Here is a 25602-nt window from a genome sequence, read left to right as displayed (position 1 = left end):
CTGGGTCAGTGACTTCTGTGCCTCAGCTTCCCCAGATAAACGGGGCCCAGTAATGTGAGTGGATGCTGAAGGCGCCTTGCAGAAGGGGGCACACACTGGACCAGGTGGACACATTTATGGCAGCATCCGCCACTTACCGCCCCCTACCCCCTGGTCATCCTCGTCCCCGCCGTCGTGAGCCTTCCACACCTCACATCTCTTACATGCGAGGACACAGATACCTGCCTGGAGCCAAAACACGGCGACTCACAGGGAAACTCCCACTAAACCTCCCCTGGGGGAGTCTTCACAGCGAGGGGAGGATGTAATCAATGGAGTAAGGGCCCGCTGCCCCATGTGCCGCAGAGTCATTTTTTCTGCTCTTCACAGCCAAAGAAATCAGGACCATTTTCAGTACACTGCTAAATTATGTTCCCTTTCTCAAGGATCTACAATGACCTCCTCTTGCCTCCCGAACAAAATCCGAACTCCTCAGGCAGCCATCATCTTACAGGCATCTTTCCTTGCTGGAACACCCACAGTGCGCTCCCACATCACATGTATCATCTAATTTAATCCATAGATAAGAGATACTATCAGCCTTGGTTTTTAGATGAGGCTCAGCGAAGTTAAGTAACATGTCCAAAGCTGCGGAGCTACAGGCACCAGCAAGACTAAACCCAGGCTTGTCACAGTTGAGAGATCAGATTCCCTTAAGCTCCCATTACTCTCTGGGGAAGCCTCATGAAAAGGGGACCTTGTTTCACTTGAGAAATGTCAGGTCTTCAAATGATAGAATTTGATCTGACTTTTGGAGAAGACACCACTAACTCTCCAGATAATACCTGTTGCCTTCCATTATCCTTAATGGCATCATCTTTTGATATCCATGTCTGTTTCATGTATATGAATCTTGTGTCTTCAACAAAGCCAAACACTGCTTTCCGGCAGAGGCCAGGTTTCTGCTGCTTTGTATCCCTCGCAGGACCGTAATAGGTTAGAGGGGCAGCTTGCTATGACCCTGTTGCTACTAATGACTCACGATGAGCTGCCTCTCCCTGTTTGTCACTTACTCCTCAGAAAAACCTCACAGATTAGACAGTGGGAGATTATCTGCCATTTTGGAGATAAAACTGTGGCCAAGGAAGCTTAAACAGCCAAGAATTAGGTGGCAGGGGAGGAGGGCAGACTTGGGGCTCGGAGCTCCTTGCCTGGCAGGCTGCTGCCTCTGGTTTACTGTCTGAGCCATCCACTGGGCTTCCGCCCAGCGCTTTTGCTTGTTTGCTGGCTTGCAGTGTGCATTTCCAGCCAGGACTCTCCTCTCTGATCAATCTTCCCTCTGATTCATGCACAAGCCCTCCAGGGTATACTCTAGTCTCTATTTCATCTACAACCTTCAGGGCACCCACTGCCACATACCCCATAGATGCCTAATTAAGGAGAAGCTTGTTGAATCCATGAATAACTTGTATTTTTTAAGATTTTCAAGAATGATCTAGGGCAGCATTTTCCAAAATGTGCTTTTAGCCCATGAAGAAAGCCTACCATGGTTGGACATATTTGGGAAACACCACAATGGAGAATGCTGTTTACATGAGTGATGTTGAGGGCTGAGTGACGCCCTGCAGTAAAGAAACGGGTGAAACCCACTTTATCCTGGCTCTTCTCAAAATCCTGTGACCAGGGACTGCCCTGGGGGCCCAGTGGATACGACTCTGTGCTCCCATTGCAGGGGGACCAGGTTTGATCCCTGGTCAGAGAAGTAGGTCCGACATGCTGCAACTAAGAGCTCCCAGGCCACAGCTAAAGATCCCACGTGCAGTCAAATAAAGTCCTGTGACCAGGCTCTTTCTTGTTCACACAGCAAGCTGTCCCTTTACTTGGAACACTGGTCTAAGGAGCTCTGTGTGCTGCTGTAAATGTGCTAATGGAAGGGCAAAATGAAACCCCCTACCCCCTCCTGGTCAAGCTCCCTGGTCAAGCTCTGGTATGAAAGGATGTCCCAGACCAAGAAAGAAGAAAGAACTCAAATGAAAAAAATTAGTCTGATGACAAGCAAGCAAACCTCAGGCCACAGAGACTGAATCCAGTGTCTCTTCCATGCCCACTTGCAGACTAGGGGTTATATTCCATGGTGATGCATGTGAAAGGCAGTGGCTTTCTACAACCAGGGCCAGAAACACAGCTTGGATGAGACTTAGGAGAGCCAAGCAGGTGCCCAGTGCTGGCACGTTGAGGGGCAGGGTGTAGGATGCAGGTGTCTTGGGACATCATGAGGATCTCCTGCTCTCATATTAGGACATTTCTGAAAGGGGAAAGGAGGGCCAGATACGTTTTGCTGCAAAGCAGCAGAAACAGGTCTTTGCGGTGGAATGGGAGGTGTGTGGCTATGAAGAGCTGGGTGGTCCTGTGGGGGACAGGGAAACGGGTCTCACTGCTCTCTGTCAGGGGACCTGGGCCAGCTCAGGGCAGAGGAGAGCAGGGCTGCCGTAGAGTTGGCCCTTAATGCTTCCTTCCCTCTTTTTAATGTTCGTTCTGCAAACTCGTTGTAATTCTTTTTTTTTTTTTTGATAAAATCTTTGGCCATGCCACATGGCTTGTGGGATCTTAGTTCCCCAATGAGACACCAAACCCACAATGTTCTTGGCAGTTAAAGCACGGAGTCCTAACCACTGGACCGCCAGGGAATTCCCTCTTTGTATTTCTGAAGGGTGTGTGTCTGTAGTCGTCTTGGGAAAAAATGTTAAAAAAAAAAAAAAAACAAGCCCAAAACCCCTTACTTTTATTCCAAGGAGTACATTCCTTTCCAGCAGAGAGAAGTCACATGCTCTGTGGCTACACCTGTCACTTCTGCACTCCCTCTGCAAGGAGAAGCCAGAAGTCGAAACCTACCCGTGCCTCAGGCAACTTAAACTCTAAGGCCTGTGTTAGCAGCTTCCCCTCCTCCTCCTCCTCCTCCTCCTCCTCCTCCTCCTCCTCCTCCTCCTCCTCCTCCTCCTCCTCCTCCTCCTCCGCTGGGGGCTCTGATAGCTGCTGGAAGAAACGTCAAGTGCTTCCTTTCATCACCAAGGAGTTCAGGTCTTTGTAATTATTTCAGTGACATTTAGAGGGAGTCTGCTCAAAGCCCTTTATAACCGTGCTTCTCTGAGGCTGGTTTCAGCCTCATCTAGAAACTCCAGGAGTCACATTTCAACATGCAAATAATATTCAACATTCCTGAATTTAACCTTCAAAGTCACAAAGAGCCGGGGATGGGGGCTCTCATTCACAGACCCTGAGGCTTTTAATCCACCACCACTGTCCCCCCTCGGCCCTTTTAATGTCCCTGGAACCCAGTTTTTTCTACTACATATTCTGGAGGTTTTCAACAAATTAGATCACAAAGCTGGCTCTGAAGAAGCTTAGTTAATGCCTCTGTTTTGTTTTGTTTTTTGCTTGTTTGTTTCAAATTATTCTCATTAGAATATCAAGTCTGTGAAGACAGGAATCTTCTTTGTCAGATCATTGCTGTCTCCCAGGGCCAAGCGTATCTGTGGCAGAAACTCAATAATATTTGTTGAAAAACCATAAATGAACAGATGAATGAATGAAATAATGGAGAAGGAATAATTTAGCTTCTGGGGAAAGTCAGGGTTATAGCAACAGATAGCTTTTATAGGTTAATGTTGCTAAGGGCCTTCCCCTTACTTATACAGGGAGATAGACAGACAGATCAAGAGAGATGGAGGGAAAGAGAGACATAGGCACACAAACTGGAAATGTGAGGCTGGTTGGCCCTTAAAGGTGCTCTCCTCTCAGCACCAAGGTTTGGACATGTGGGTTTGGTTCATTTTAGAGCTTATTTAGAAATTAGGGCCCCAAAGTGGTACAGAGGATTGCAGGCCAAAAAAAAAAAAAAAAAAATCCTATGACCCTCAGTAACGTGAAATGTCTATACACTTAAGAAGAAGCCTATGTTGTTCCTTCTTTAGAAATCAAAGTCCACCCTTACCAATCCAGAAACTGGACAAATGTGTTCTCAGTCCTCTCTCAAGGATCCATGCTCTGAGTTACTATTTAATTTTCCCCTTTAAAGTAGAAATAGCAATGGGTTTTATCGGGACCATATCATGTTTTTATATGAGGCACCTAAATCTTCCACATAGATACTCATCATACCTATAAAAGCTTTCATTATTATTTTCAGGTTCATGCTAATTTTTCTCTGTATATTTTCACAAAGAAAACACAGTTAAAAAGGTTTTATTTATACTTATAGCCCGTGTTCTTCTAATCTGTGACAAACTGCTAAAAGGTAAGATTCTAGCCATGTCTAATCCACAAAACTCCTTTCTCCATGATTTACAGGGGCTCACACTTCAGGTTGGAGCTCCCCTATCTGCTTATTGCCTCGCTGACCCCAATCGTCAGGTTATTTCCAGTCAGTGATGTTTACAGCATGTTTGGAAAGTTCTGGAAGTCAAGATAGAGATTTTGGACTGTAAGAGATGAAGTTTCTAGATCTCAAAGGAAGCTCTCTAGCTAGGAGCACTTTGAGGAGGAGGTTGGGGGAAATGAGCCCAAATCAATCCTGGCAGGCTGCCTGGGAGCGGTGGCCTATACGGGTCACAGCAGCTTGCAGGCCACGGAGAGTGGGGGAGTGGGAGGTGTGAGAACCACCCAGGGAGGAGGACTGACTGTGCTCCCCAGGGGAGAAGCAGGCAGGGGAGGCCCCTGGAGGCCCGCAGGTACTCACCTCGGGACTGGAGTAGTGGGGAGGCTTGCTGCCCTCGCTCTCGCTGGAACTGCTCTCTGTCTCCGAGTCGGACCCCGAGCTGCTCTCCGAGTCGCTGGAGGAGCTGCTCCCACTGCTGCTGCTGCCGCTGCTGCTGCCCTTGCTCGAGGGTGCGGAGGCCCTGCAGTCAGCCGGCTGGAGTCCGGCACTGCCCACCCGCGAGGAAAGAGAGGGAAGGGAAGCCGAGTGAGCAAACACGGAAGCGCCGCTGAGCGGGCTGGCGGGCACCGGAGGCGCGCAGCCAGCACATCTGCCAGCCGTCACCTGGATGGAGCTGGCAGACCCACCAGCAAGGTCACAGCAGCCTCCTGGTTAAGACAATGGGGCACAGAAATTAAACTGGGAGCGAAGGCTGCTGCCCCCTGGCCATCGGGCACCGGCTGGTGTGACTGGTCTGTGTGACCATTTCAGAAAAGGAGGTGACGTCGCTGCAGGAGGACTGTCCCTGTTTTGCTGCTGTTTCTGGGAATGGCTTTTCAAATGCATCCCCGATTCCAATCATTGACCAAAAAAGCCAGGAAATCCAAAATGCTTGAAATATTTTGCAAAGAACGAAAAGGTCTGTTTGCTTTATTTTAGGAAGTGGGCTGTGAGGAAGGGCACAGTGTCCTGCTCTGTGCTTGCATGGCCTTCTGGAAGGTTCCAGACACAGAGGGACCGACCAAGTTGTCTGGCTTCCTACCTCTCCCCACCCATAGCGTCCAGTGCTGTCGTCTTTACAGGACCTGGGTTGCTGTCTAAACAGTACTTTTCCTTTGAGCCTTTTATTAGAGAACTGGAGATCCCTCAGTCACACAGTTTTTATTTATTCTGACTTTAAAATTCAACTCCAGTGCAGTGGCATACAGCAATACCATTTCAAATTATACTCGATGTTCATATCCACGCTGAAATCTGCCAGGAAGTTCTATACTCAAATTAGAAACTCAAAGAGAACAGCAAACATGGATACTCCTCCTGGCAATTAATTAACCACAAAAATGCAAATAACATGCATGCACCCAAACAGTGAGCCATAGAAGTTCTGGTACTCACAAAATAGCCAACATCTTCAGTGTCCGTTATTAATTGCATTGAAACACACCTGACTCTGTCCTTTTTGAGGTCAAACTCTAAACCCAGAAAATGCAGTGACTACTTTTTTAATGTTAAGTCAGCACATATCGGCTTGCTTTTCCCTCTTGTGACCACCATTTCAACAGGACTGCATGCAAGTGAGCTTGTCAGTTTATGGTCTCAAGCGCAAAAGCAGCCAGGGCAAGGTAAAGGACCCTTCCCACCTGCCCCTTAGATCTTTGACAAATGCTTTGCCGGGGGACAGATTCCCATTAATCCTCAGTGTAGGGGCCGGGGGAGGGGGCGAAAATGCTTTGGGATCTTGCTTTTCAGAAGAATGATAAGACAAGAAATGATCTTGCCGGATGGACCTACAAATCAAAGCACTGTTTTGAATTGCAGGTTTAAGGAAAAGCGGAGTTTGAGCATAACCTTCCCCAGTGGTTTTTATTTCTTCTGCCAGTGTCATGGTCTGTACCCAAACAGTCTGACAAAATTCTTCACCGTCAGGCAGCATCTGCAGCTCGACACCTTGCCTGAGTGAAAATGATTCCTTTCCCAGCCTGCTGTTTGTTCCGGGGTTGAGTGAGGACTCCTGGATCTTTAGACAGAGGCTGGGAAGGGGTGGTTAGCGATCTAAGAGTTATAATATTTTTTTCTTCCCTTATGAACTAAAATCCACTCTTCCTAGGGGCCGAGTCAAAGTGACCACTGTCAATGGAATCATAAAGAAAAGGCTCCACTATCAATAGAATCATGAAGAAAAGGTTGTTAGATCCTGAACTGAACATGAACGTTTGGGATCCATGTTAACGGTTTGTCAGCAGGTCCCCAAAACACTGGGGAAAAACCACAAAAAGACAAAAACCTTCCCCAACCCAAACCAACACAAACCCAAACCTAAAAACTCCCCAAAGCCAAAGAACACACGTTGGAGGAAAGAGATCTGTCTGCCTGCCACACTCTGGAATGACATCTGCTGAAGTCCAGGAAATTAAGAGAAATAAAGAGCATTTTGATTGGTTTTATATGATGGTCAAAGACTTTGATCACCAAGCGGTACATTCTCCGGCTTTCATCCCCACAACAAAGGCTGCGTGAGGCTGGCGCTGGGTGCACCTGGTTGCTCTGTCTGCAGCGGAGGCAGCGACGTGTGTGCAGTTCCCTGGGGCCTGCACCGCAAGCTGACTGTCTTTTGAAGAGCGGCCCTTTAATTTCTGGGAAAATGTCCATTAAACAGTTACTGTGCCGCCTTTCTTTTATGACCGCTGTCCTGTCATAATGAGACCCACTAGCCCAGGGAGACAGAGTCTCTGATCTGAATCAGATTGGCAGAAAAGCCTTAAGAGTTTTATGTTTTCCTTCCTTATATTAGGAGATTCACTTAAAATGACAGTTTTACTGGCATAACTATTATTTGCTTTTGAAACAGTTGGGAGAGCCAAGAATTTTAGGTTTTCTTCCTGCCTTGCTTTGAAGGGCTGTGAGGCTCTTGTTGCCTCTGGGGTCAGGATGGAATACATCCGTGTTTCCGTGGTCTGGGTAGAGACTGAATGGCTTTTGATATGACAATCAATATCAAGGATGGAGGCAGGCCTGTCTGCAAGGGCTCTGGAGGCTTTGGTTGTTGGATTAACGTAACTGCCCTAACCTCTATAAAACCTGCTCCAGTAACTAGCCTTTTTGGGGGTCACTGGGGAACGCTGGTCATTTCAGACTCAGTGTAGTGACCGTCTTTGCCATGAGTAGAAGCCGCTGTGGCAGCCAGGGTGGCAGAATAAAGAAGCCAGGGATGGTCATCACAGCGGACGAGAACTAAGAGAAGGATGGTGGTGGTTTAGTCACTCAGTCGTGTCCGACTCTCGTGACCCCAAGGACTGTAGCCTGCTAGGCTCTTCTGTCCGTGGGATTCTCCAGGCAAGAATCCTGGAGTGCATTGCCATTTCCTTCTCCAGGGGATCTTCCTGATCCAGGAATCAAACCCAGGTCCCCTGCATTGCAGGCAGATACAAGAGAAGGATGGGCTTGCTTAAACCACAGAAGCTCTTTGGGGTAGTGGAATTAAGACGATGGAAAAAGACATATTGAGCATACCCTCCTGCAAGAAGACTTCAAGCTTTATATATTTAAAACTGCAAACTGCGAATTTTAGTGTGCTGACTAGTTGTCATGTTTCCATACTAAAGACATTAACAATTTTTTCAACTTAAGTTAAAAAGTAACTTTTTCCTGAAATGATAACATGGATTGACTGTCGTGATGACACAGCATTGGGCAGTTTTTAGGGGAGTTCTTGGACCCTATGCCATTTCTGGATCACTGTGCCCTTGAAAACATGTGGACGTGAAGATATTATTGAGATCATGGAATAAAAGCCTTTGTGTCAACGAACTTCGCACAGTGCCTGGGACATAATAGGTGACCACATGTGATTATTTTTTGGGGCTCCAAAATCACTGCAGATGGTGACTGCAGCCATGAAATTAAAAGACGCTTACTACTTGGAAGGAAAGTTATGACCAACCTAGATAGCACATTAAAAAGCAGAGACATTACTTTGCCAACAAAGGTCCATCTAGTGAAGGCTATGGTTTTTCCAGTGGTCATGTATGGATGTGAGAGTTGGACTGTGAAGAAAGCTGAGCACTGAAGAATTGATGCTTTTGAAGTGTGGTGTTGGAGAAGACTCTTGAGAGTCCCTTGGAGTGCAGGGAGATCCAACCAGTCCATTCTGAAGGAGATCAGTCCTGGGTGTTCTTTGGAAGGACTGATGCTGAAGCTGAAACTCCAATACTTTGGCCACCTCATGCAAAGAGTTGACTCATTGGAAAAAACCCTGATGCTGGGAGGGATTGGGGGCAAAAGGAGAAGGGGACGACAGAGGATGAGATGGCTGGATGGCATCACCGACTCGACGGACATGAGTTTGGGTTAACTCCGGGAGTTGGCAACGGACAGGGAGGCCTGGTGTGCTGCAATTCATGGGGTCGCAAAGAGTCGGACACGACTGAGCGACTGAACTGAACCGAACTGTGATTACTGAATGAAAAAATAAATAATAAAAATAAGGATTTAACCTTTCAAAAAGGTTACAAACTCATTGGAAAATACCTTGATACTGGGAAAGACTGAGGCAAAGGAGAAGGGGGTGACAGAGGATGAGATGGTTGAATAGCATCACCATCATGGACATGAATTTGAGTAAACTCTGGGAGACAGTGAGGGACAGAAGAGCCTGGCATGCTGCAGTCCATGGGGTCACAAAGAGTCAGACATGACTTAGCAACCAAACAAGAGAAACAATCTCTCTTCTCTATTTAAAAAAAAAAAAAAAAGATCACCAAAAACAAGTAAGGGGATTTCAGTTCCTCTCGTACTTTTCCAGTGTTAGTACCTCTCCTTGAAGAGAATGTTTTTAAACGTACTCAAAATTTCATGTGCTGTGTAAGGTAAGCCCCGTTCTCCCCTGGATGGTTTATTTCCTTTTGGTATTTTTATTTCAAGAAATGTTTTGCCTGTTTTGTGAGTGGCCGAGACCAAATACCCATTTGGGAGTGTCTTAGCTTTGCTCTAAACAAATTGCTTGCCGTGCCCCTTCCTTTGGCTGCAGCGACTGAATCTGGCCTGGGCCGAGTCTGAGTACCAGTGGTCAGAGAAGAGATCTGGACCCCAGACGCCTAGATCTCACAGCACAGGCCCTCCTGCCAAGTGTACTGTGGGGCCTGGATAAATATCCAAGGTCGTTCATGAGCTTTGAACTAACAAGGAACATGGAGGCTGGCTCTGTGCCTGGCGGGCACTGTGTGGGTCTCTGTGATGCCCAGCGTGCCGTTGAGATGGATTGAAGGATAATAGTTTAGGAGAGGTCCCTCTCCTTCTCACTCAGCACTCTGTATGAACTAACACATGCTTGCTCTCTAAACCATGATCAGTGGCCTGGCGTTGGTCCTCCTTTCCTGACGGTGTCTCTGAGGATACCAACTGATCTAAAACTATAACCACACTGTTGTTCAGTTGCTCCATTGTACCTGACTCTTTTTCGACCCCATGGACTATAGCCTGCCCAGCTCCTCTGTCCTTGGGATTTCCCAGGCAAGAATACTAGAGTGGGTTGTCATTTCCTTCTTCAGGGGAATCTTCCTGACCCAGGGATGGAACCCGGTTCTCCTTCATTGGCAGCTGGTCTCTTTACCGCTGAGCCATCAGGGGAGGCTCCAATAACCACATTAGGAGATGTGACTGTGGAAAAGCTGGCACAGGAGGTTTGCTGTTGCTGGAATTATCTCCCAAAATATAAAACTGGCAGGACTGTTGGTCTTGGACTAAAAGCTTTTGTTAGCTCTGATGCTGGGAAAGATTGAAGGCAGGAGAAGGGGATGACAGAGGATGAGATGGTTGGATGGCATCACCGACTGGATGGATATGAGTTTGAGCAAGCTCTAGGAGCTGGTGAAGGACAGGGAAGCCTGGCGTGCTGCAGTACTTGGGGTCGCAAAGAGAACAACATGACTGAGTGACTGAACAGCAACAAAACTCTGTAATACCTCTAGGGACAAGTCTTGCATTAAACATGGCTTTTGAAGCTCTTCATGGTCTGGCCTTAATTAAATTTCTGGCAATTCCTCAATGGGTCCACCCCCAAACCTCAGCTATAATAAATCTCATCACTTTGACAACCTGGGTACATTTGCATATGCTGTTTTCTGTGCAAGAAAGCCCTTTCTCCCTTTCTTCCTCTGGTTACCTAGAACTCACTCTCTAGGAATGAGTTGCAACATCTAAAAGTTCCAGGTTGCCAGCTTCTCCTGCTGGTCCAGGCTATATGAGGAAACGTGAACACCCAGAAATCCCATGGACAGAGGAGCCTGGTGGCCTACGGTCCATGGGGTCACAAAGAGTTGGACAGGACTGAGCACGCATGCAGGCACACACACGCGGGGAGCGCACTGCCGTGTCTCTCCTTAGGCCCAAAGTTCTCGGCTGACCTGCCTTCTCTCCATCTTTCAGTCTTCTTGTGATGTTTAAATATATACGACCTGAAGATTTTAGCTATGTTCTGCAAGAGGAATAGAGAGGAGTATATCAGCATCTTATTCCAGAATAGGAACCACTCAATTAACATTTGTCAAGTGGAAGCCAAGACATGGGTACAACCTAAATGTCCATTAATAAAGGAGTGGATAAAGAAGATGTGGTACATGTATACAATGGAATGCTACTCAGCCATAAGAAGAGTGAAATAATGCCATTTGCAGCAACATGGACGGACCCAGAGATCATCATGCTGAGTGAAGTAAGTCAGACTAAGAGAGACAAATATCATATGATATTGCTTACATGTAGAATCTAAAAAAAATAAAAAGGTACATATGAACTTATTTACGATAAGAAACAGAGTCACACATGTAGGGAACAAAGGCGGAAGTTCCCTCCTATGGTTGCCAAGGAGGAATAAATTGGGAGATTGGGACTGACGTATACACATTACTATAAATAAAAGAGATAACTAATAAGGACCTACTGTACAGCACAAGGAACTCTACTCAAAACTCTGGGAAAATATATGGGAAAAGAATCTAAAAAAGAGTGGATATATGTGTACGAATAACTGATTCACTTTACTGTACACCTGAAACTAACACAGCATTGTAAGTCAACTATACTCCAATAAAAATTAAAAACAGTATTTATCAAGTCAGAAGGAGCCCTCCCTCAGTACTTCCAGACTCCAGCACTGTTTAACTGTGTGAAACGCCGACGTAGGAGACCACCAGGCAGGTCTCCTCTGCAGTCACTGCCCACTCTATCACTCAGGCAAATGAGGCGTTCCTTCGTTGAGTCGAAAGACATTCACTGTGGAAATTAAGCTCTGACTTTAAAAGTCTGTGTACTAAAGCTAGAAAGAACACGTACGTGGATAGTCTTGTGAGAAAAATGACTCGAACTGAGATTGTAAAAATGTTAAGGATAAAAGGAGGGCGTGTCTTTAAGTTTATGTTCAGAGTAAACGGCATGCGGTAAAGGATGATCCTGTGTGACCTTTGCTGAGAATTCACTTGGCGCCAGCTGCTGCAGAGCTATAGCGTGCGTGTGCGTGTGCGTGTGCGTGCGCCTGTGCGGGTGCGGGTGCTGCGTCTGCGTGTGCGTGTGCGTGCGCCTGTGCGTGTGCGGTTTGCGGAGGAGGGAGCTGACAGACACTTAGCCAGGCAGAGAGCCCGCCGCAGAGGAGTCGGTTTCTTTCAGCTTCTCCAGGGAAAGAAGTGAACCGCCAGAAACCGTGCATACACGTGTGCCTGCCTAGTTGCTCAGTCACGTCTAACTCTTTGCAACCCCATGGACTGCAGCCCACCAAGCTCCTCAGTCCGTGGAATTCTCCAGGCAAGAACACTGGAGTGGGTTACTGTGCCCTCCTCCAGGGGATCTTTCTGACTCAGGGATCAAACCCACACCTCCTGTGTCTCCTGGATTGCAGGCGGATTCTTTACCCGGTGAGCCATCAGAGCTGTATAGAATCATAAAGTACGTGAAGTCAGCTATAGAAAAAACTGTAATGCAAGTCATGATACCACTTGTTGACAATGCAAAAACTGCATATTTTCCACTAATATACAAAATCAAACAAAGGAAAGTTCTACAAATAAATCAGAATGGAGCATGCAGACCCCAGGGGAGGACAATAGCCATACCCCCAAACAGGAACTCAGGTCTTAAGACCTGAGACCCTGGGGTTTTCTGTTACTTTATGCCTCTGTCTCTTTCTTAGAGGGTAGGTATTATTCTGTCTCTTTCTAGGTAGGGACAACCAAGTTCTTAATAAGGGACAGAGTTGAGATTCTACTTTAGAAAGCTATCCAATGAAAACAATCAGGGATATGTAAAACATGTATCTACAAGGATATATGCTCTTATGTTATTTGCAATGGGCTTCCCTGCTGGCTCAAATGGTAAAGAATATGTCTGTAATGCAAGAGACCTAGGTTCAATCCCTGGGCTGGCAAGATCCCCTGGCGAAGGAAATGGCAACCCACTCCAGTATTCTTGCCTGGAGAATCCCATGGACAGAGGAGGCTGGTGGACTACAGTCCATAGGAAAGGATTTGTAAACAACCAAAATGCCCATAAACAGGAGACCAGTTAAATAAATAACTATACATTCTTATGAGGGAATGTAGTACTATGCAGTTATTCTAAACCTATTAGGGCAGAATATTTACTGCCATGAAAAATTCTCACTCTGAATTTGTGAGGCAATGGGCTTTCCAGTATGCCTATCATCTGAGGGCAGAGAAATGGACCAGGAACACCTACGTGTGTGTTAATCCTGCTTCTTCCCTTGGAAGACAGAATAGGGTTTTACTGACTCAGGGTTTTTAAGCTTAAGAATCAGAAGGTCCAGAGGGTCCTCTGGACCAGAGGGACAAGTGGGAACCAGAGGGTCCCACTTGTCGATAAACCGGTTCTGACACGGGAGTATTAAGAACACAGAATGTGTAAGTCTTTTTGATGGGGTTTGCGAGGCCCAAGCGTAGAAGCACTGAGATGTAAATACTTTGTTACAACCTCCAAGGGGACCTGGGGTCCACCTGTGCTAGCTGTGGGGCACCGCTTTCTCTGCTGTGTTGCTGAACTCTGCCAAATTAGTGAAGGCCGTCATCTAACCTCATGTGATATATGTGCGTGGTCTTTCCTGGACAATCTGCTGGCTACAAAGTAGCATGATCGGAAGTACATAAAATATATACATATTCCATATACAGAGCAAAACACTGGAAGGATACATACTCAAATGTTAACTGTGGATATTTTCAGAAGGTGGAATTATGTGGATAAATATTTTTCGAACATTCCTATTTTTTCCAGTTCTTTATTTTTTCACCAATATAACATGTTTCCTTTTAAATGTCAATTACATTGTGGAACTTTATTCTACTACTATATTATTGAATTTAGCTTGCTAGTATTTTAGTTAGGATTTTGGGAGGACCTATATTTATAGGTGAACTTGACGTATATTTACATTTATCCATTTCATGTTTTGTGTTCCCTGGTAAAAAACCCTCCTGCAATGTGGGAGACCTGGGTTTGATCCCTGGGTTAGAAGATCCCCTGGAGGAGGGCATGGCGACCCACTCCAGTATTCTTGCCTGGAGAATCCCCATGGACAGAGGAGCCTGGCAGGCTACAGTCCATGGGGTCGCAAAGAGTTGGTCACGACTGAGTGACTAAGCATAGCACCCAGCATTTCATATTTTGGGAACAATTTCTGGCAGATTTTGCAACATGGTGGTTTTAGCTTAAAAGAATATATTGCATAGTGTTTCACCTTTTATAGTGTCCTATCTATAGTAAAGCTTATATAGTATCAGAATTATTTGTTCCTTGAAATTTAGAACTTATCACTTGAAACTTACCACTTTTGTAATAACAAAAGTCTAAAAGGCGGTGCAGGGAGGCAGGTCTGTAAATATCACTGGGAAGCAGAGAAACATCTGCACCTCTTGTTTGAGTAACAGACAGGATTTAAGCTGGGAGACCTAGTGAGTTAGGGTCTTGGAGGACACTGGGCTTGCACCCTTGTGGAATGCTTCTCCAAAAGCCTGTTGGCTGGGCTAGACCATCCCTGAACCTTACAGCTAAGCAAAACCACCCTGAGGCTGCATTATCGTGCAGCCCTTGGCAGCCTTTAAGAGACTTGCCCAGAAACTGCTGCCTTCTGGTGATGCAAACCTGCTTCCCTTTGAGTCAGGTGGGTGGTCCTGCCAGTGAAGCTGAGTTGAAAAACCTTTCTTGGCTCAGAGAGCATTTCAAAGCCAGGAACTCAACATCCTTCTCTTCACGATTGGGACTGGAGTTGCAATGCAGCAACAGCTCACTCTATGGGAAGCCAGAAAGACCCCCAAGCACAGTGCCTCCCCTGGCAGAGTTACTATCTGGATAAAAGTCCCATTTACATTTCATTAATTTTATTATTAATGTGAATATTATATTAATAAAATTAACATAATTTTAATACTATCTGGATAAAAGTCAGATACACAATGTGAAAACATTTTCCCCTCTGTGTGGGTACTCTTTTCCCTTTCTTGATGATATCGCTTGCAGCAAAACACTTTTAATTTGGATGTAGTTGATTAGCCTATTTTTTATCCTTACTTGACTATTTTTAATAATAGATGCTTCAATGTATATGGTTTATTATATTTTTTCAAAGCATTTTCTTTTCAGATCCCTCCTCTGAGCCTCACGATAATCTACATAATAAAAGAGCCATCATGTCCACTTCACAGCACAGGTGTGGTGGAGAAGGAAGGCTTGGTGGAGAAGGAAGGGTGCCCCACAGATCCCAAACTCCTCAGGCTAACTTGCACTCTCTGAGGACCCAGACTTTCTCAGTGACTACGTTAAACTATCAGCCTTTCTGGCCTCAGGCACATTAGGCACATCTAGAGAATTTTTACCATGTGAGGCAGAATACTGTGTAAACTTTAGAACTGGACAGACCCAGACAGACATCTGACCTCCTCTGCTTGCTCGCTGTGTGGCCTCGGGGAAGTTGCTGACCCTCTCTGAGTCTCTCAGCTGCCTCCCTCGATTAAGGGAGTAATAACAGCATTGGCCTCATAGGGTTGCTAGGTGGACTAGATGAGAACATGCTTGTAATGTTCTTAGCACAGTGCCAAGTATGTAACAAGTGCCCAATACCTAAGGTTAACAGTAGTCTCCTTTAATTTTTAATAACTCTCATACTTCTTCCAATATGGCAGCCCAAACAGATAGGAACTCCTCCAGTTTACTGGCATTCTTAACTCATATTACCCATCTGTGGTCACCTCATGGGATTATCAGATGTGCGATCAGGAAGGAACCTGGGAGATTAGCTACTGTCTCTCCAGAAAAAGAATGTCGAAGGTGATACAGCAAATGAGCTTTCCAACACTACTTCTTAGAGGTCTCCTATTTCCATAAACTTTGCTGTTTTAGTGCAGAGTTCCAGACAGCTAGGACCTTGAACAAGGTCAAAGGCAGCTCCCAAGGGAGGCTGGTGGGGCCCAGAGAGATTGGCAGCACCCAGTTGGAATCGAGTATGTCTCCTGAAAACCCTCCTCCTACCGTCATCTCCGTCTGAATACATCAATCCCATTTCTCTCCTGTGTTTAAAGCAAATAAACCAAGTGTCTTAATGTCAGCATGACGTGGTGTTTAATTTGCATCTCACCACGGAATACAAGACTTAAGAATGACAAGCACAAGCGATTTTCATGGAAACCAAATGACAGAATGTGAACCCAGACTTGTGGCTGTGCCCACTCAAGCTGTGATCTCATGAGCCGTTGTCAACCAGGCTGGATTTGCTCCCCAGATGAGGACTCTCAGGGCAAACGCACCAAGTATTATTCAGGTGTTTCTGCAGGAAGCGCTCTTCAGAAGGGCCTTTTGAAAGGCTGTGTAATAGCGCAGAGCTGACAGACCGTGTCTGGTGACAGGGAACACGGACAGCAATTAAAATAAGCAGAAACCTAGCAAGGAAGGACATGTGGGCCTCACAGTAAGAAGCCCCCAAAGAGGGGAGTTTCCAGGACCGGCAAACTCAGAGACTCTGGGGCCTCAGCAGGGACTCAGTTTCTTTCCATATCCTCTCACTGCCATCCTTGACTTGAGCGTCTGCAGGCTGATGCTCCTCACTGCTCTCAGATGGCTGCTGCAGTCATCGCACATAGCTGCCCGCGTCCAGGAAAAGGGATGGGCCTATCTTATTTCCCTCATTGCACAGACTACCCCTCACATCAAGCTGGCTTGAACTGCATCATGTGACCATGGCTAAACCAGTTCCACAGTAAGGGTAAGATCACAAAGATTGGGTTGGACCAGTCAACAGACATTTCTTAGGGCTGGCGCCTAACCCACTTCCCCTGAAGAACCTGCGGCTCAGTGTAAGGTGAAGTTGAATAGAGGGTTCTCTTTGTAAGGAAGTGAAGACCATCATCCAGAATGCCTGCACTATCCGTGTGATCCTAACTTCCCAGATACCTGCCACATGTCCATCAAGGTGAGCTTGATGGATCAGTCCCGTTGAGGTTCAGGGGGAGTAGGGCAGCCTGGAAACCTGCAATCCTGGGTCACAGTCATTCCCTGGAGGTCTCCATCTCCCCATCGATTAAGACATGGGCTTGGATCAGATGATATCTAAGGTTCCTCTCACTACTAATATTCTCTGATAAATCTATCAATCAAAAATCCAATGATCCTCATTTTAGCTACTTATCGTGAGAAATGCCTAATAAAATTCTAATGAGATGACATGCTCCTTTCTGGGCTTCCTAGGTGGCGTTAATGGTAAAGAAGCCACCAAGCCACCCGCCAATGCAGGAGATGAAAGAGAAGCAGGTTGGATCCCTGGGTGGGAAAGATCCCCTGGAGTAGGAAATGGCAACCCACTCCAGTATTCTTGCCTGGAAAATTCCATGGGCAGAGAAGCATGGCTGGCTACAGTCCATGGAGCCACAAAGAGTCAGACATGACTGAGCAACGGAGCACACACATGTTCATTTCTATGGAATTCTTTGCCTTTCCCTCATTCAGGATGATGCGCCATGGGAGGGTGAGAGAAAATTAGAGAACACGGGCCCCCAAAGCCATGATGACTTATTACAGTGAGTTAGTCCTGAGTGGACTCTAATATGCTGTCCCTGTGTTTTCTTCCTGAAGATGCATGGAGGTGTCTATATAATGTTTGAGCACATGTTAAACACCTGCCTCGACAAGCCCAGGTGATCACATGCATTCTCTTGACAACTATGTACTGAGCCTCTGATACGTTAGATGCTGTGCTGAGGGCGAGAGATTTCTTAGCTTGCTGTGTGTTGACTTCCAAGATGAGCTGAAGGCATTACCTGCCTGAATCCAGTCACATCCAGAGCATCTTCCTTTTGTTTTAGGTCAGCAGGGTTCCTCTGCCATTTAGAATTTGCCAGGCTCCTTCCTTGCACTGTGGGTCTGTACCCACACCTGTCTGGCATTGTTCTGAGCGTGGTGGGGGCAAAATGCACCATGCAAATCCACACCCTCTGATTTGGAGGGCCCAGAACAAGGTTCCACGGAGAAGGCAATGGCACCCCACTCCAGTACTCTTGCCTGGAAGATCCCATGGATGGAGGAGCCTGGTAGGCTGTAGTCCATGGGGTTGCTAAGAGTCGGACACGACTGAGCAACTTCCCTTTCACTTTTCACTTTCATGCATTGGAGAAGGAAATGGCAATCCACTCCAGTGTTCTTGCCTGGAGAATCCCAGGGACAGGGGAGCCTGGTGGGCTTCCATCTATGGGGTCGCACAGAGTCAGACACGACTGAAGTGACTTAGCAATAGCAGCAGCAGAACAAGGTTCCAAACAAGACAGTGTATGTCAAGTGTGGAATTGTGTGATAAAATCCTTAGGGCTGAGAGTTGAGGGACCAGGGGAATAGGGGGGGTCCCCAGAGGAGTAGGAGCTAAGCTGAGTGCTGAACACAAGGTGGGATTTATCTTCTAGAGTAGAGATGGGGCAAGCCTTGGGCAAGGGGGTCGAAGAATGGGTGGGAAGCCAAGGCCGGCGGGACCCATCAGGGCGGTTATGCAGGGTGAAGAGAAACAGGCTCAGACCGGAGGCGGTACTATTTATCCTTCCTCCTAGTCTCCAGAGTCTGGTATCAAGTAGCCCTTTAATTAATTACTTAATTTACTTTGGTCCCAGGGGCCCGCGCCTGTGATCCAGTGTCTTTCTCGATAATTGGGATCGGTGAGCAGGTTCCCGCGAACGCAGGAGCAGGAGCCCTGAGGCTTGCGCATGCGCAGTTCGCTTTCGCGAGCCTTTCCCCAGGTATCTGGGTTCTCTAGCACCACGTGGACAAGATGGGCTCCTCCCATCAAGCCTGGTTCTGCAGATCTCCGCACTCTAGCCCTTCTATTTAGGCACACGAATGATGATGAACAGAGCTGGAAATATAGACAGAGACTGACGGATTTCCTGGACTGCGTGAAATGAAATTCTGTAAGCAAATGTTCTATGTCATTTAAAAGAGCAAGGCTATTCTGAGTGGGATGCTCTTGAGAAAAACGCTGGACCAGGGCTCTCCAGCCTCACTCCGGTGCAGCCGCAGCTAGGGGCGGGGACATATAAATAGGGAGGTGGGCTCCTCTCCAAGCACCTTTACAGTGTGGCCCTACAGATATACTTTTCAGAGGCTGTGCCCCCAAGAGAACACTGAGGGAGACCTCATGGCAGAAAGCAACCCCCACGGACAGAGGCAGAGAATGAGAGAGACCCAGCTGGGGGGAACACCAAAAAGACATTCCAGTCGAGGAAAGACATGTACACATTGGTATATCTAAAACGGATAACAAAGGACCCACTATAGGACGGGACCCCGTATAGCACGGGAAGTCTGCTCACATGGGAGCTCTGCTCAATATTTTGGAATAAACTAAATGGGAAAAGCATCTGAAAAAGAATAGATACATGTATATGTATAACTGCATTACTAACTGTTCATCTGAAACTAACACAACAGTGTTAATCAACTATGCTCCGACACAAAATACAAATTAAAAGAAAATACAATTTTTAAATGGCCAAAACAAACAAACAAAGATGTTCAGGCCATGCCTTTGTCTCTTTAAGGTTAGCTGAACAATGAAAGGCAGTTTCATTGCCATGTTGATCAAAGAGGGAGAACAGTGGAAGGGGTAGGTAAGAAAAGGAAAGGGGAATGAAATAAACTAGAATGTGGGCAATCTATTATAACTTTATTTGCTTTATCATTCCCGAGTATGGCTTCCCAGACAGTGCAGTGGTAAAGAACCCTCCTGCCAATGCAGGAAACATGGATTTGATCCTTGGCTGGGGAAGATGCCCTGGAGGAGGGCATGGCAACCTACTCCAGTATTTTTGCCTGAAGAATCCCATGGACAGAGGAGCCTGGCAGGCTACAGTCTGTGGGGTCACAAAAGAATCGGACACGACTGGACGACTGAGCATGCACATACGCATGCACAATGCCAAGTAAGTCCTGTGACTCTCCAGCGCCGTCCTGGAGGAGAAAGTGAGCAGTCCCTCTCCCCGGATGTGCAGCCTGCTGACGGGAAGAGCATCCCCAAACATCGCACCACAGGCCAATCAAACTTTCTAGTCCCTGCCCGATGAGATGATTTGTTCTGGGAGGGCCTGAATGGGCCTGTGCATCAGCTGTGGACGAGCCAGGCCTGCAGGGCCACAGCGTGTCCTTTCCCTGGACACCAGGATGGAGGCTGGAGGTGCACTCCGGGCCCCAGCTCGGCTCTGGTGAAAGGCAGAGAGCCTGTCGCTTGTCCAGGGGAACGGCTCCTGCCAGCAGGGAGCTCCTGCTTCAGACCCATGTGTCTCCTTGATCAGAACCACTCTGCCTCAAAGGCTGTCTCACTTTTCTTTTCCCAGTGAAGGAAAAAGGAGCAAGGGGGATCATAGGAGGCAGGAGGAAGGTCTGGCCTCGGAGCTCGGCTGGCAGCGTGCACCTTGCACGAGTCCAGGGAGCAGAGTGCATTTGGAGCCTCGGAGTCACCGGAAGGAACACTCCCCACAAGGATCTTAAGTTAAAAGATGGGACTTGCCTTATGTCCATAAGGCCAGTGACCTGGCATCCCCAGGCCCTGGAGCCAGGACCTGCTACTTTATTTGCAGGGGCTCACTGCAGAACAAGTATGTGAGCCTCTTATTCAGGAGGCAGGAATCTAGTGTCATCACACCACCAAGATACAGCGCCCCTCTTTTCTTCTGTGGCCTCTCAATGGGCCACAGCATTTCTTCTTTGCTATTTCACACCATGCTCTCTGAGCCCTGGGGTACTGTGGGGTTAATATAAGCCCAGGCACTGGGGGTCTTATCAGGTGGTGCCCTGGCTCAGGGGTTGTGACCTCCAAAGTATTGTGGCCTTTGCACCAGGATGCATGAGGCAATGGGGTCAGGTTGGGGGAGAGGGTTGACCCTGAACAGCTGCCCACTGAACAGACCCCAATGCTGCCAGCTTGGGGTGGAAAGGGCTTTGCAGTGCCCCAGGCGTGCTGCCCTCCCGACCCAGCTGTGTCCATGCCCTGCTGGTGGGTATGAGATGGCAGCAGTAACTGTGCGGAGTGGAGGGGGAACATTAGGTGGGACCAAGGGAGGCAGGCTCTGAGAGCCCATCACAGGGAGGTGGTCTACCCAGAGCCTAGGGCTCCAAGCCCCTGCTGCACGCCCCAGGTCCCACTGGACTTTGCTTACAAAACACAGATGCGAGGAACAAACTTAAAAATTTCAGGAGGACAACTGCAGAGCATTAAACCAAATGTGGGCAGTCTGAGCATGGGGCTGTACGACACTGCACGGTCAGCGGCCCATGAAGCTGCTCCTGCTTAGAATGCAGGTTTCCTCCACCTCTGTCCTCCTCTGAAACACAGTGCTCAATGCATAGGCTGTCTTCCAGGCTCCTGTCGGGGGGTGGGGGCAGATCCTGCCTGTGATCTACCGGAAACCGATCTGCTCGAATGCCCCTACTTAGCTCACTGCTGTAAAGGTGGAAGAAAATTCTGCACGCTATTTCCAGGTAACCAAGGTGGTGACAGCTTTGGAAGCTCAGAGGAGGCTCTGCAGAGAAAGGATTTTAAATAAGTTGGAGTCCCATGTAATTAAAATAATCTCGAATTAAAATTGCCACTTCAGTAATTGCTTTTATATTACAATATTTACTACCATTGCCGTTGTGTAACTTATCTCATTAATTACCTCTGGAAGAAAGTTAGGCAATGAATAATTAATGAGATGTGATAACCGAGGGAGTAATAGGGCTTAAGACACAGAGCTTGGAAGTGCCACCTGCACGTGGTCCCATTAACGAGAACCTCGTAGCCGGAAGGGCACAAGCTGGCAGGGGATGCTGTGTGCCCATCCCCCGGAGTTCTTCCAGGTCAGCACAGAAATCTCTGGGGCTTCCTCCCAGACGTGGAAACAGGTCAGGAATTCTCCTCGGTGGCAGCAAGAGAAAGCTTCCGCTTTATTGAAAACAGACAGTCCTTGGCACAGATAACTCAGCAAAATATAAATCAGAAATGGCACCAAAGGGTCAGCACAGTGCTGAGGCAGCAGTCCGTGCCTTCTGTAAAGGGGAGCCTGATGTTTTCCACCAGGACATGGACGGCAGGCAGGGGATGCGGAGGGAGTAGGAGTGCAGTCAGGTGCCTTTGATCTGCAAGTGGTACCCACCCCCTCCCCTCCACACGGAGTTCCAAATAGGCCAACACTTGCTCCAAGGACGACACTCTCCGCAGGCACAAAGACACACAATCGTCCAGAAAATCAAACAGAATCCTTGTGCACTGTCCTACTGGGAGTGAGGTACTTATTCTATTGTCTGAAAAGAGAGAAAATTAGTTTTCAAAGAAGCACTCTTGGAGAGTGAGACAGAATTGTGATTTAAGCTGCACTGATAGTTTGTATACACATGGCCCTCCAAGATCTGGACATTTTCTGACGTAACTTCCAATGAAGATCAGATAGTTTCACAGATTACTTTTTAGATGGACTTTTGATCAAGATATGCTGTCTGTATGGTTGCCAGATAAAATACAGGGCACCCTCTGAAATTTGAATTTCAGATAAACAATGAATAATATGCAATATTAGGGATATACTTGGAGAAGGCAATGGCACCCCACTCCAGTATTCTTGCCTGGAATATCCCATGGACAGAAGAGCCTGGTAGGCTGCAGTTCATGGGGTCTCGAAGAGTCAGACACGACTGAGCAACTTCACTTTCACTTTTCACTTTCATGAATTGGAGAAGGAAATGGCAACCCACTCCAGTGTTCTTGCCTGGAGAATCCCAGGGACAGGGGAGCCTGGTGGGCTACCATCTCAGGGGTCGCACAGAGTTGGACACAGCTGAAGTGACTTAGCAGCAGCAGCAGGGATATACTTATCCCAAAGTTTTCCCTGTATCTTTATTTGCTAAATCTGGCAGCCTAAGGTTTGTGATCTTTCTAATCCACCCATTATAGAAATGTGTGGTGTCAAGCACGGAGGAAACACTCCTGGAAGGTTTGTGAATGAATGCATGGTCTGGTATGTCTGGCAAACAGCATCACCATTAAGTAACATGCAGGGACTTCCTGCTCGAAGTTGTGCACAGTGTCTTCTGGGTTATTTGACAGGATCCGAGATGGAATAACATGTGAGAAGATTAATTATAGTTAATCATAGATTGGGAAGTCTGAGGATCTGGGAGTTCATATTTCAAGTTGCCTAAACTGTATTTTAAGATCAATGTAATACAACAGACATTTTCGCGGAAGCACAGTATCAGTGAAAAAATAAATGTTGCCATATCAGTAAACAAAGGGTGTTACAGCCATCAAGCCATCACATTAGAGCTGTTTCAACCACCCAGAGAGTGCCTCCCGAGGAGACTCAGGATGAGAAAACGCAGGATACTGGCTCCAGTTAGCTGAGGTGCACGTCAAAGGAATGATTTCGATGAGCCCCTGACTCTTGTATTTTGCCAAGAATACAAAAGTGCTGAGTTCTTTAACTTGAGATATCTGGCTTTCTTTAATTAAAACAGTAATCTCTTGAAGTTCTGACTACCTGGTCTTTGTTGCAAAAATTCCTGTATATCCTGGCTCCTCCCTTAGCCCTTTGGAGCAGTCCCTTAGAGCTATCTGAGATGCTGTGTCCCGGGCTTAAGTCCTCGGTTTTGTCCACTGAATAAAACATAATTCTCAACTTTTAGGTTGGGCACTGATTTTTAGTTGACCATAGTTTTAGTAGACCATAGAAAAAAAGTAATATGGAGAAGGCAGTGGCACCTCACTCCAGTACTCTTGCCTGGAAAAATCTCATGGATGGAGGAGCCTGGTGGGCTGCAGTCCATGAGGTCGCTAGGAGTTGGACACAACTGAGCGACTTCACTTTCACTTTTCACTCTCATGCATTGGAGAAGGAAAGGGCAACCCACTCCAGTGTTCTTTTTTTCTTTTTTTTTTCACTCCAGTGTTCTTGCCTGGAGAATCCCAGGGACAGAGGAGCCTGGTGGGCTGCCATCTATGGGGTTGCACAGAGTCAGACACGACTGAAGCGACTTAGCAGTAGCAGCAGCAGTCAGAAAATAAAAGGATGATACCATCTGTGTCTATTTCAAAGTCACAAAATTCAGGGTTAAAATGTTGCCTTTTAAAGTTTTTGAATGAGCTGAAAGGGATGAAAAGTAAGCCTTATGTAACCACTTTCTCAGTGAAACAAAATTTGTTTACATCTCCACAACTGCAACACTGCCAGCTAAGGTAGAAACCAAATGTGGCCATAGTTAGAGATTAGAATTTCTATAAAAAGAAAATGTATTGAACTGGTTTCCAGAGCAGGTGTAGAGAGTGTCCACACCCCAGGGCCTTCAGCACATCCTGACTGTCGGGGTTCCACCTGCCCTGAGCTGTGTGCTGCTGCGCTTGGTGATAATGTTGGAGTAAATAAGTACCTGCCCTCCTTGGGCTGTTTCACACAAAGAAAGTGGGGACTTTAAAGCTAGAGCTGATTTTCCAAGCTTGTGCTCGCTGTTGTTTCCACTTTTAATCTCATGCCACAGGCAAGGTAGAAAAGTCCTCGGAAAGGAATTCTACTCCTTCAGGCCTTATCGGACCTTCCTGCTGCCCTGGATGGGCTTCCCTGTTGGCTCAGATAATAAAGAATTTGCCTGCAATGCAGGAGACCGGGGTTCAGTTTCTGGGTTAGGAAGATTCCCTGGAGAAAGGAATGGCTATTCATCTAGTATTCTTGCCTGGAAGAAGTCCATGGTGCCTGGAAGAAGTCCATGAACAGAGGAGCCTGGTGGGCTACAGTTCATGGGGGCACAAAGAGCTGGACATGACTGAGTGACTAACACCATCCTGGATGACGCTTACCCTTTTTAGAACATGTAGGGAGGATGGAGAGGTAGGTGAGGTCTTCAGCACACACCAAGTTTCATTCCAGATTCCTCTTAGGGAGCTGCTCACGAGGCCAAGTGACCCAGCCCCTCAGAAACTCTACCCTTGTGAGGGGTGAACTCATTAAAACCTGAGTTTCCTGGAGAAGCCTGCCTTGACTAGGGTTCTAGCATTAAGACTGCCAACAGGGACTTCCCTGGTGGCCTGGTGGTGAAGACTCCACACTCCCAACGCAGGGGACTCGGGTTGGATCCCTGGTCAGGGAACTAGATCCCGCGTGCCAAAACTGAAGATCCTACACGCTGTAATGAAGGTTCCATTTGCCACAACTGAGCCCGGTACAGCCAAATTAAAAAACAAAAACGAAAACTTCCAACAGATGGTCTTCCTCAGAAAGCTAACAGCGGAGCTACCGTGAGGATGCACTGCACGAAGCTTGAAAGGAGAAGGTTAAAGAGTAACGTGTTAAATAGTAACTGAAGTCACAGCCATGGTGACAGCAAATGGAAGATGAACTGTAGTGACCACCAACTGCTGGTGTTCAAACACCTGTCATGGAACCAAAGAGAAGATTTCAAACACCATCGTCATACTTCCCTCCAGAAGTTTATCAGCTAATGAGGAGATGAGGCCCGTGGAGGATGGTGGCCTGGGGAGAATCAATGGGGCACTCTCACACAGGAGTGACACAGCAGAGGGACCCAGACCTTGAAGGAGCACCAGTCCTGGGCTCCCCTCATGGAAGGGCTGACTTTTTAGGGGACCCAGGGTTTCTTCTTTTAATTTCAATTTGCTTGCTTCTTGGAAGAAGAGTTATGACCAACCAAGACAG

The 25602-nt window shown here is 47.1% G+C and overlaps 1 protein-coding gene across 15 annotated transcripts in view; it reads right to left on the bottom strand.

The window, feature by feature from the left end:
* The window catches only part of AFF3 (ALF transcription elongation factor 3), a 632195-nt gene that overhangs the window by 53392 nt on the left and 553201 nt on the right, over window positions 1-25602 (bottom strand). For all 15 annotated transcript variants that reach the window (XM_086327945.1, XM_086327946.1, XM_086327947.1 and 12 more), the window contains one exon: window positions 4715-4901. In XM_086327945.1, coding sequence (XP_086184071.1) covers window positions 4715-4901 — 187 coding nt within the window. The remainder of the gene's footprint in view (window positions 1-4714; window positions 4902-25602) is intronic.

The sequence above is a fragment of the Bos grunniens genome, chromosome 11 (genome assembly GCF_055505025.1).
Source record: "Bos grunniens cultivar Pamir isolate PY7600 chromosome 11, Bosgru_T2T1.0, whole genome shotgun sequence".
Taxonomy (NCBI): domain Eukaryota; kingdom Metazoa; phylum Chordata; class Mammalia; order Artiodactyla; family Bovidae; genus Bos; species Bos grunniens.
Note: the sequence above shows the minus strand (reverse complement) of the source record. Positions and strands in the feature narration are given on the sequence as shown.